This window comes from Triticum dicoccoides, chromosome 3A (genome assembly GCF_002162155.2).
Source record: "Triticum dicoccoides isolate Atlit2015 ecotype Zavitan chromosome 3A, WEW_v2.0, whole genome shotgun sequence".
NCBI classification, from domain to species: Eukaryota; Viridiplantae; Streptophyta; class Magnoliopsida; order Poales; family Poaceae; genus Triticum; species Triticum dicoccoides.
The window spans coordinates 693,858,947-693,871,304 of NC_041384.1; the positions used below are offsets into that span (position 1 = coordinate 693,858,947).

The following is a 12,358-nucleotide window of genomic DNA, read 5'->3' on the forward strand; positions in this document are numbered from 1 at the left end:
CATCGTTAGAACCCTTGTGACTGATTGTAACCGATTTTTATTAAGTACTCCTATTACGGGCCAAGTTTCGAGTCAAAATCAAAATGTGTGCATCTACAAGGAAACGAGAACCGATCGTTTGCTTTGTTACTCCTATTACGGGCTTGATGAGCCGTCGTTTTTAGTTCGGGCTGGACTTGGATGGGCCACGGCTAGGAGCCCAGCCAGGGGAGGCAATCTGGATCTTATTCGACCTGCCTCGACCCCCTTTCTACCCAAACCCTGAACCCACGGAATGGAGGGCGAGACGCAGCCGCCGCCGGAGAGGATGCAAGGCCAGGCGCGGCCGCTGCCGGCGTGTGTATCCAAGGTGCTCGACGACGGCAACCTCCTCAGAGAGATCATCGTCCGCGTCGGCTTCCCCAGCAGCCTCGTCCGCGCCGCCTGCGTCTGCCGGCGCTGGCTCAGCCACGCCTCCGACCGCGCATTCCTCCGCCGTTTCCGCGAGCTCCACCCGCCAAGACTCCTCGGCTTCTACCTTGCACAAAGCTATCCGTACAACGCCGCACGTTTCTTCCCGATGCTGCCTCAGCCCCCGGAGCTCGCTGCGGTCATCCGCCGCACAAACTTCTCCAAAAAAGAAGGTGGTACCATGGTGGGCTGCTCGAACGGCAGCGTCCTCACCCGCCGCATAAACTTCAGCGTCCTCAGCCTCACCAACAGCGTCCTCGCCTACGAGCTTGTATTTGCAGTGCACAGCCCACTGTGCTATGACAATGACCATGGTATGGCCATCCTCCCAGGATTACAGTTCACAATGCCCTGTTTGTACAATTGGGCAGTGGCGGAGCTTCAGCAAGGCTACATGGGCCATGGCCCGCCCAGCTTTGCACCACCTCCTCCTATTATAGCCGGCCCATGGGCCGGGGAAAAACCAATTTCATGCAATTTAGCCTACCCAGCCCGCCCAGGAATTTGCTGCAAGCTCCGCCACTGCAATTGGGCACAACTCTTCTCCAAAGAAGAAGGGGATGGCTCGTCCTACTTTTATGTCACCGTGGAGGATACCATGGAACCTAAGGTGAACGTGTATATGTTGCAAACTGGTGATGATGCCTGGCACAAACATCTCACCTTGGGGTCAGACCGCCTCCTGCATCCACAATCTAGGCCGAAAGGCGTACTTGTTGACAACAAAATCTATTTCGCGACCGACAATGCAATTGTTGTCCTAGATTTGACATCCTCAATCTTATCGACAATTCAGCTCCCACACGGGGTGGGTTTTGACCTAGGCACCACCATGTTGTCGCGGGTCGATGATGGTTCTGGTGTATATCTCATCCATATCAAGGAGCTTCAACTTTATATCTGGCTCCACAATGGGGACAATTGGTTGCTGGTGGACACCATTTGCTTGAGCGAAACATGTGCTGGTTTGCTTGAGGATGAGCCTACTGCTGATATCCAGATAAACCATGTGGGGGACTATAATGGGTTTGTATTCTTGGAGATGGGTCGATCCGCACTCTATTTGGATGTCAGGCGCAGGAGGCTGTGTAAAGTGTACGAGATGACAACAGAGGAGAAATGTTTGGGTAATATCTATCCTTTAATGATGACCTGGCCTCCCATTTTCCCTGCTCTCCGTCCTGCAAGGTTTGCCTTTTAACCTTTTGGTGATCTGTATAGTGTACTTGTAGAGTTTACATAGTTTTGCAATGTGCATTGTGCATCTCACTGTTTAGTATAGCCGTGGAGTGCTGTTACATATGTGATTGATTCTTTAGATCAAACAATACTAGTCGTGAGGTAATTTGAAATCACCTCTGTATTGTTTCCTTGCCTTTTTGACAATACTAGTTAAGCAAGATTAGTGAATGCTTGACGTAAGATGATTTGGAATCACCTCCGTATTGACTTACTGGGACATCTAACAATACTTGAGGCGGCATTAGTGAATGATTGATGTAAGATGATTTGAAATCACTTCTGTGCCGAGGAATATTGCAGGTGTCTACTTGTGGTCATAGTAGGGTACCCTTGCGTGTGGTTTTCGGTGTGTAATGGGTCCGTTGCAAATGATGTTGTAGATAGGTAAGCGAAAAAAGAGAAGTAGGAGTTAAGGAGGGATGCAGGTTTGTTTCCTAGTCACTAAAAGATTACAGAAGTCCCCCTTTAGATATGCTACCATGGTGGATCCGTGATTGACATTTACTTCCCTGGTGCTACTCGTACGGCTACATATATCCGAATCCAACTATCGCACGTATACTGTCAGTCTGTCACCCTTAATAGGTTTCAGCGAAGTTAGTCATATTTCTATGGGCTCAATATTAGTTGCAAAATTAACATGATAGTGTCGATGGTTCTTGTCGTTTGCTAGACGTATACTGAAGTACTAGTATCAGACTATGGCAGACCATTCAATGGAATAATTACTTTTGTTCAACCTTGTGCTGTTTCCAGAAGTCAATCTTCATGAACATAATAGAAATTTGTAGTCTTACACTTTACTGAACTATGAAGGGGAGTCTTGGCGCAGTGGTAAAGCTGCTGCCTTGTGACCATGAGGTCACGGGTTCAAGTCCTGGAAACAGCCTCTTGCAGAAATGTAGGGAAAGGCTGCGTACAATAGACCCAAAGTGGTCGGACCCTTCCCCAGACCCTGCGCAAGCGGGAGCTACATGCACTGGGGCTGCCCTTACACTTTACTGAACTATCAGTGCAGAATTGCAAATTGGACCTGCAAAAGTAGTATAAAACATCATGTATAAGAGGATGAAGAGCTGAAAGATGCCTAACCCTGTTATCTGTTATAGTGTTGACCATTATGTTTTCTTGCACAAAAATAGACAGACCAATCAAGCCTGGAATTTTAGCTTCCCATTTTCTTAATGTAATCATGGTGTACTTTTGTACAGCCTACTTCTCAACTGTGAAGCTCAAGCTATGTATGAGATTGCTAATGCTTGTTTTTTCCCCTCGAATGTTTCCTAGTGGATCGTATGTTCTTTTTCTCAAATGCAAGTGGTAGTTTTTTACGTCGTTGCTCTTGAGCTTATTCATGATTTGTAATCCAGATATATCGTAGTAATATTTTTCCCTTTTATATGACATTGCTAGTCCAAGCTAACAGTAGCTAGTTTATGTTTGTGTGGAATTTCTCCTCCTGTAACCAGAGTTTTGGTTTGTTGGAATACAAACTATAAAATGGAAATACGTGTGACTGGGATATGAATACGAAGGCATTTAATCTTTATTGCTGCAGACTTGGGAAATAAAAACTGCATTGCTTGACCAAATTCACTGCTTTAATTTATTAAGCGCGCTAAACATTTAACTATTGTTGGATTAGCCACTTGTCTTGTTAGCCCATCTGATATTTTTATGGTTAAAGTGGCAAACTGAATTTGTTCTGATGCTCAATAACCTCCATCTGAATACTTCCTCTGTTTCTCTGAAACAGGAATGCCACGTGAAGGGATACGAGGAAGCTTTTGGATGGCTTGTGACTAAGGGCGCCATCAATGAAGAGCACAGGGCTGCACATTTCGTCAGTAGTACTTGTAACCGTGTTCATTTTTACTAGTATAGTGAACCAATAAGGCATCAGTAGTGCCACTCTGTTAGCGACCAATTAATTCCTCTGTTTCGTCGTCTAGAAGACATGTATGCCGAGTACCTCTCTTGCCTGGTCTGTTTGTGTTGGTGTCTTGTGTGCTTCAACTGCTTGCTTTTGTATGTTGAACAGCAGATTTAGTACTGCTTCAGCTGTTAGTAGTGGTATTTCTGGAGAAGTGTCTTACTGTTCAGCACTGCAGATTCGGTTTCAGTTAGGGATGTATAGCTAGCTCTGGTGTAACAGTAAAAGAAGGACCTAAGCTTCGTTGAAGCCAGTAATTTTTGTCGTGGTTTTAGTTCTAAATTTATTGTACTGGTAGAGAGGATGAACCAAAAGCAGTTGCCAGTAGGCTCAGGTGAATGGGTCACGTAAGAGTGGCAATTGTGCAGAAGTTTCTTAATACAAACTAGAAGAACACATGTGCGTTGCAACGGGGCCACATTAAGTTTAAAAGTTCAATATTAATATTCTCATATATATCAAGTGACATTGGCGACCTTTTTTACCATCAATTCCTCACACACACTCTCTGCCTCCCTCTTCCTCACTCTCTCCCCCTCTCCCTCTCTCTCTCTCTAACACACACACACATATCCATTTTATTGGGTACGGGACCATAATTCATCTATTTCACACACACACGCTAGTACATAACAATATGGATTATGTGTATTATATTTGCCACCACAACTGAGGGAATTAATTTCATGTAAATCGGCCAGCCACAGCTCCAAGAATACGCGGAGGAGGTGGCCCGGGTCGGCGTCGGCGCCGTCCGGCACGGGCCACAGGCCCGCTTCCAAGCGCGTCTGCGCGTCGGCCACCCACGCCATGTCCTTCAAGTGCCACTTCCACCGCACCAACTCCCAGGGTCACGGCCATGGCCAGGGCCAGGGAAGCCGCCCGTCTTGGCCACCTTCACCGGCCACGGCCAACGCGGTGCCGCGGCACCCGGCCTCGCCGTCTTCGTCCTCTAGCACCGTCGCGACCCAGTGACGCAGCCCAAGCATCGGCCTCGAGAATTAAGAACGCTCGACAACGTAGAGGGAAGGAAAGGTCATATACATGTCATAAGAAAGAGAGTTTATTTACTGCTCCCTCGATGTATTGTTTCCTTTGTTTGGAGATTGATTACCATCCGTGAGTTAAGGTAAGGTTTACATAATTGAGCGATTTTTTGAAAATCAATTATTTGTTTTCTAATTAATGTAATTGAGTGATTTAAGGTAAGGTTAATTAATTTAGATTTGATCTTTAGAGATTGTTCGTGATTGATTATACATTACTAAATAACTTGCGCCAGTATGGAAAGTTCTGATCTGTTTAAATTTCTTTCGTTGTGTGAGAGGGTGACGCGAAAATAAACCGATGAAGTGAGGGGAGGGGACGAAAAAAACCAGCGAAGGTGGGAGGAGGTACCAAAAAAACCATGGAAAGTAGGAGGAGACTACCAACTGCTTCATTAGGAGTAGAAATTATTAGAGATTAGAGATTATTTGTTTCCTGAAAATCTATTATTTGTTTCTTAAAGCAAATTGCATTAATGAGAGAGATTTCGTAGATTTGGCTAAGGTAGGAAAGAATCTATTATTTGTTTGCTAAAGCAAATTGCATTAGTGGGAGAGATCCGTTGATTTGGCTAAGGTAGGAAATAATCTATTATTTGTTTGCTAAAGCAAATTGCATTAATAGAAGAGATCCGTTGATTTGGCTAAGGTAGGAAAGAATCTATTATTTGTTTCCTAAAGAAAATTGCATTAACGAGAGAGATTTGTTGATTTGGCTAAGGTAGGCGTTTTTTGCGGTTCGTGGCGGCTTAGTGTGAGGTGGAACGAGGTACCAAAAAAAACCATGAAAGGTGGGAGGAGACTACCAACTGCTTCATTAGGAGTAGAAATTATTAGAGATTAGAGATTATTTGTTTCCTAAAAATCTATTATTTGTTTTCTAAAGCAAATTGCATTAATGAGAGAGATTTCGTAGATTTGGCTAAGGTAGGAAAGAATCTATTATCTTTTTGCTAAAGCAAATTGCATTAATGGGAGAGATTCGTTGATTTGGCTAAGGTAGGAAAGATTCTATTATTTGTTTGTTAAAGCAAATTGCATTAATAGAAGAGATCCGTTGATTTGGCTAAGGTAGGAAAGAATTTATTATTTGTTTCCTAAAGAAAATTGCATTAATGAGAGAGATTTGTTGATTTGGCTAAGGTATGCGGTTTTTGCGGTTTGTGGCGGCTTAGTGTGAGGTGGGACGAGGTACCAAAAAAAACCATGGGAGGTGGGACGAAAAAAACCTGGGAGATGGGAGTTGTCCCCGGTTAACCTACGAAATTTCGTAGATTTTTTTAGGACGAAAAAACCCGTAAAAGATGGGACTAAAAAAACCTGAAAGCGAGACTACCAACTGCTTCCTTAAGAATAGAGATCCTAGAGAAACATGCGCTGTAACCTGAGCCAGAAGATCTAGGCCCACGGGCCGTGTGATCCGTGGATGGGCTGACACTATTCACACGACCGAAAGCTGTTGTCGGGTGCTCGATGCCCGTATAGTCCACCACGTGCACGACGGCGGCGGCTCGTTGGTGCTCATCCCCACAGTTGACCACCGACGCTGTTGTAGAGCTTGTCGGGCATCAGCCCGCCATCGTCGAACTGACTATTGTGGAATGTCACGCGGCCCATAGGATCTCATCAGCCTGAACAGGCCGTAGGATCGTGGATGCAAGGCCATGGGCGAATCTCACGGCTACCCGCTCATCGTCATCGGCGCAACCATTGATCATATAGAACAGGAGAAGCGCTGTCCTCAACGATCGACATTGATGCTTTTTTTTAAGTCAGACATTGATGCTATGGACGATGACAAGAGACTGAATTTTGAAGTGGTGAAGAAGATGGTGGCCAATCCGTGAAAAGATAGAGCTGGTTCGAAACCTTATTTTTTTTTTCGAAAAGGGGGCTCCCCGGCCTCTGCATCAGAACGATGCATATGGCCATCTTATTAACCAAATAATAAAAAGTGTCAACAAGGTTCCACAGTCTCCAGCTAAAAAAGAAAAGCTAAATGCAGCTCACACAGAGCGATGGACGGCTAGATACACAAACTAGCCCGAAAAAGATGTCACAACCGGCTGGCTAACAATAGATAGGGAAACTAATTGCCTATCCTATTACATGACCGCCATCCAAACCGGTTGAAGATATCCCGAGCTACCATCTCCTAACGGATAGATCCAGTAACCAAATGCTCCCTGGCCTCCATCGGAGTGAGTAGCGACCACGAACGGATCAGTGTCGTAGCTCGGAAAATAACCTGCAAAAAATGAATCCGTGATATTCTGTTAAAAACCAAATCATTTCTGCAATTCCAGATAGTCCATAACAAAACGCAAACTCCAACCCGAATATGTCTTCCTAATTCAGGCTCAACCCCACTAAGCCATGTCCCAAATAAAGCATTGACTGACGTCGGCGGAGTAATATTAAAAGCAATATGGACCGTCCGCCAAAGAACTTTGGCCAACGGGCAATCAAAGAATAAATGCTTAATCGTCTCATCCCGATCACAGAAACTACACCTAGTAGGTCCTGTCCAATTGCGTTTAATCAAGTTGTCCTTTGTTAAAATAACTTGTTTATGGACAAACCACATAAACACTTTAATTTTTAAAGGCACTTTGACAGCCCAAACACACTTGGAAGTTGGAATAGCAGTCGAATTAATAACATCAATATACATTGATTTAACTGTAAATACTCCAGAACTAGTCAATTTCCAGCGCAATATATCGGGTTGGTGCGAAAGTTGAACCTCCATCAGTCTCCTAACTAGATGGAGCCATTCTTCCCAGCGATTGCCCGCTAGCGACCTTCGAAACTGAATATTAAGGGGGACTGATTGGAATACCGTTGCAACAAACACATCACGTCGTTGAGCAATCCGATATAACGACGGATATTGAATGGCTAAAGGTGATTCGCCAAGCCAAGTATCCTCCCAGAAATGTGTACTTGTACCGTTTCCAATAACAAATCTCGTCCTATTGAACATAGATTGCTTGACTTTCATTAGTCCTTTCCAGAAAGGCGAATCAGTTGGCCTGACTGCGACCTGGGACAATGTTTTAGTTTGGAGGTACTTGTTGCGGACGATCTGCGCCCACATGGCCTCAGTCCCGGCAGACAGCTTCCACAACCACTTACTAAGAAGACATCTGTTCTTAACTTCAAGATTTTCAATACCAAGACCCCCTTGGTCTTTCGGTCTACAGATAATGTCCCATTTAGCAAGCCGGTATTTTCTTTTAAGCTCATCACCCTGCCAAAAGAAACGCGACCGATAGAAGTCCAGTCGTTTCCTAACGCGAACTGGGACCTCAAAGAAAGATAAGAGAAACATAGGCATACTCGTGAGCACCGAATTAATCAAAATCAAACGGCCTTCGTATGACATGAGCTTACCCTTCCAACAGCTCAGTTTTTTCTCAAATTGATCCTCGATGCACTTCCATTCTCTGTTTGTTAGCCTACGATGATGAATCGGAATGCCAAGGTAAGAGAAGGGTAAGCTCCCCAACTCGCACCCAAACAATTGCCTATAAGACTCCTGATCGTCTTTGGCTCTACCAAAGCAGAACAATTCGCTCTTATGGAAGTTAATCTTTAACCCGGTCAATTGTTCAAACAGGCATAACACCAGCTTCATATTTCTCGCCTTGGCCAAATCATGCTCATAAAGATGATTGTATCATCGGCGTACTGAAGGATGGAAACACGTCCTTCCACAAGATGAGGTACCAACCCATCCACTTGACCATTCTCCTTAGCCCTTCCTAACAAAATTGCTAACATATCCACCACAATGTTAAACAGGATAGGGGACATCGGATCTCCTTGTCTTAGGCCTTTATGTGTCTGGAAATAATGACATATGTCGTCATTCACTTTAATTTCCACACTCCCTTTTTGCGTAAATGATCCGACCTATCGGCGCCAGGCTTCATCAAAACCTTTCATACGCAATGTCTGTTGGAGGAATGGCCACTTAACTTTATCATACGCTTTTTCGAAATCCACCTTAAAAATTACTCCATCTAATTTTTTGGAATGGATTTCATGGAGCGTTTCATGAAGAACCACCACCCCTTCAAGGATGTTCCTGTCCGGCATGAAAGCAGTTTGGGATTGCTGCACCACAGACTGCGCAATCTGTGTGATCCTATTAGTCCCGACCTTGGTGAAGATTTTGAAACTAACATTGAGGAGGCAGATCGGCCTGAACTGCTCAATCCTCACAGCATCCGTTTTCTTCGGGAGCAAAGTGATAGTTCCAAAATTCAAGTGAAATAATTGAAGCTGTCCAGAGAATAAGTCATGAAACATAGGTAGTAAATCCCCCTTAATAATGTGCCAGCACTTTTTATAGAACTCAGCCGGGAACCCATCCGGACCGGGAGCCTTATTATTTTTCATTTGTGCAATAGCATCGAACACCTCCTTTTCTGAGAACGGGGCAACCAGGATATCATTATCGGCAGCTGTCAATTGAGGCACGTCCTCAACCCTGGACTCATCGAGGGACACACAATTGTCCTCCGGCGGTCCAAATAACTGTCTATAGTATTCGGTAATATAGGTTTTGAGATTATCCTGACCTAAAATAGTGCCCTCATCCTGCTCGAGCAGAAAGATCCGCTTCTTTCTGTACTTACCATTAGCAATGAGGTGAAAAAATTGAGTATTCGCGTCCCCTTGGACTACTTTGCGGACCTTGGCACGCAAAGCCCACTTCAATTCTTCTTCGCGGAGAAGTTCTTTCAGCCTCTTCTCTGCCTCATTTTTAACTTGGAGCTCGGCGGGCAGCAACATCGCAGATTCGGCTTTTACATCCAAGGCCTGTACAAGAGCGAGGAGCCTATCCTTCTCAGTCTTATACACCCCACTGAGGTGCTTAGCCCAACCTCGTAAGAAACTTCTCAAATGCCTAATTTTATTCTGCCAGCGCTCGACCGCCGTCCTTCCTCCAACGCCCTTGGCCCACTCCCTGGCTATGATGTCTAAGAACCCCTCGCGTTCGAACCAGGCCATCTCAAAAGAGAACGTGTTTTTGTTTCCCACATGGTTCGGCTCCCCTGAGTCAACGGACAATGGTGTGTGATCGGAGATTCCCCGCGTGAGAGCTTGCACCGTAACAAGAGGGAACTTCTGTTCCCACTCCACGCTGGTGAGAACCCGATCAAGCTTTTCATATGTCGGGTTTGGCATAGCATTAGCCCAGGTAAACTTTCTACCAGAGAGCTCTATCTCCCGTAGATCTAAGCTTTCAATAATAGTATTGAACATAAACGACCACCTGCCATCAAAATTATCATTATTTTTCTCCTCTCTCCTTCTAATGATATTGAAATCACCCCCGACCAAAATCGGAAGCTGTTCGGACCCACAAATCCGAACAAGATCCGTGGACCCCAAGAACTACGAAGAAGACAAATGGGTTGCCTTATTAGCGACTGGCAGCAAATAGCCTGTCGATTTTAAGAGCTCTCGCGACTTTGGCAACATAGAGGGGTAAATTACAAAAGACCACCACATATTGGGCTAGGCAGATATCAAAGGAACAATCATCTTTGATGAAAATCACAAAAAACCACGAGATTGGTGCACGGGTTGAACACACAACACTGTGTTTAGCATTTTTTAGAGAATTTGACCATCGGGCCTACATACGAGGGTGACATGGCATACCTAGGTGGATAAGGGTCCCACCTGTCAGCCCCACATATTCTTTCCCTCTCTTCTTCCTCGTCATCTCCTCTCTCCATAGTTCGCTCTATGCCAGCCAAAGAATGAGTTGTCGGCTAGTTGACGTCCCTGTCCGACCTATGCTAGCACCGACACCAGTGGACACGATCCTTTAGAGGTGCGCATGGCCCTTGAGCCAACGGACAGCGAGGGTCTCACGAGGTGCGGTGGTGATTTTTTTTTAGAGAACACTGTACCCTGGAATCAATATAAGCCCTCCATTTCGCCTAATCCAATGGTTGATCTTATCTGGTACTCCAACCTAACTACTACGGAGTACTACCAGAAAACACTTAGGAGTACCTTGAGCTTAGGGGTAAAAACGTAATCTTTTAGGCAGTTATGCCTGATCTTTTTATCCACATTAAATCTAAGTGCGTTACGGCTGATGCACACCATCTAGACTCAGTCAATCGCTGTTGGTTATTTCTGAACTCTTTATGAAGCGGGAGAGACATCGGCGATCAGCCTGTTCTACGCGCACTGGAACCGTAGAATCTGCGCCGACCATGGTTGGTCGTCGGCGTGCTTGCTTGAGCGACGACTATCGGCTGGGCAGAAGATTGGCGTCAACCGTACCGTCGCCACCAGAATAGGGCCGCGCTAAACGGTGATGGACACAACAACATGAGGTCGCATGGGCATCTGCGAGAGTTGAATTGTTGTAGCTTCCACGTATAGACGCACACACCAGACTCTAACTAAATTTAATTGGACCGCGAAGACAATTTCTGAACACATTGACTAGAGAACTGATGAGTAGCGCAAACGAATTCACTATTTTCCTCTGTTCTTCGCTGCAGATTGTGAATTTCTGTTTTAATTTCCCATGTACATGTTAATATCCACTCATCAATTTTGTCTACGGAGCAAATGATGTAATTATTAAACTGCACACAATTATCTAGTAGTGGCAGACTGCTGGGTATATCGCATAATTGAGATCCAGCAATGGCAGGCAGAAGGGTATATCGCTTGATTGTGATCCAACAATGGAATGCACGAAGGGGATTTGGCAGCTGCGGGGTCGCCATAGGTTTGGGATTAGGGAGGACGATGCAGACCAGATGCAAGCACGCGTGCAAGTGGCACCGGCCCCTGTGGCCATGGTGGCGCAAAAGAACAAACAGGTGATCACGAACGATACCCTAGAGTTTCGCTTCTGGGAGCCGAGATTTATGATGAGATTGGGATTTTTTTCGAGATAGGTCAGCGATTAGATGAGGTCAAACAAAAATGACTAAACTGCCTTTTTAAATAAAGGGCTAGATTTAAGTGGTACTCCTGCCTCTGCTTAGGGAGTACCAGGGTACCGTAAAAGTTCTCGCAAATTAATGGGAGTTTTGTAGTGCTATAATTTTTCTGGGGCACTTTGAGTGATATATATGATTTTTTTAGGGGAAGCACACTGGCATTACTGCTCTATGGAAAGATGTAAAGGAATTACATTATGGTCATGTGGATTTATAAACCAAACATGACGCCTTGTGATAACGGCAGAGTTCAAAATTAGAGAGGCGCCCTTCATGAACAAAGAGGCAAGAATCGAAAGCTAGAGCCCTCTATTTAATCTCGTGAATGATGGTCGCATTGTTCCCTGCAGAAACCTTGGTCAGATCAGTAATCACCGTCTTGCAATCTGAGACGAGCTTCACTTTGGAAAGTTTCAGGTCTGCAGCAAGCGATAGACCTTCTCGGCATACCAGTGTCTCAAGTATTTTAGGATCATTTAGACCTTCGATCATCACTGTCGAGGAACCAATATAATCACCAGTCTCACTCCGAGCAACCGCGCTAAACGATCCTCTCATACCATATCTAGATACAACTCCATCCACATTGATCTTGAAAGATCCTGGCTCAGGGAGGATCCATCTAGGGGTGGCAGTAATAGCAATTGGGTGTACCTGGACCTAGGCTTTAGGTGTCTTTTGTATCATCTGTAATTCCT

General features: G+C 45.0%; 1 protein-coding gene across 1 annotated transcript; it reads left to right on the forward strand.

Moving 5' to 3' along the window:
- The first annotated feature begins 274 nt into the window (after window positions 1-274).
- On the forward strand, window positions 275-3,797 carry LOC119272919. The gene is made up of 2 exons (XM_037554266.1): window positions 275-1,638; window positions 3,449-3,797. The coding sequence occupies exons 1-2, from the start codon at window positions 275-277 to the stop codon at window positions 3,459-3,461; spliced, it is 1,377 nt and encodes a 458-aa protein (XP_037410163.1). The 3' UTR covers window positions 3,462-3,797.
- The last annotated feature ends 8,561 nt before the right edge of the window (window positions 3,798-12,358 follow it).

Bases quoted from the DNA above. Each gene is read 5' to 3' on its own strand.
- LOC119272919 (XM_037554266.1), top strand. From the start codon at position 275: ATGGAGGGCGAGACGCAGCCGCCGCCGGAGAGGATGCAAGGCCAGGCG.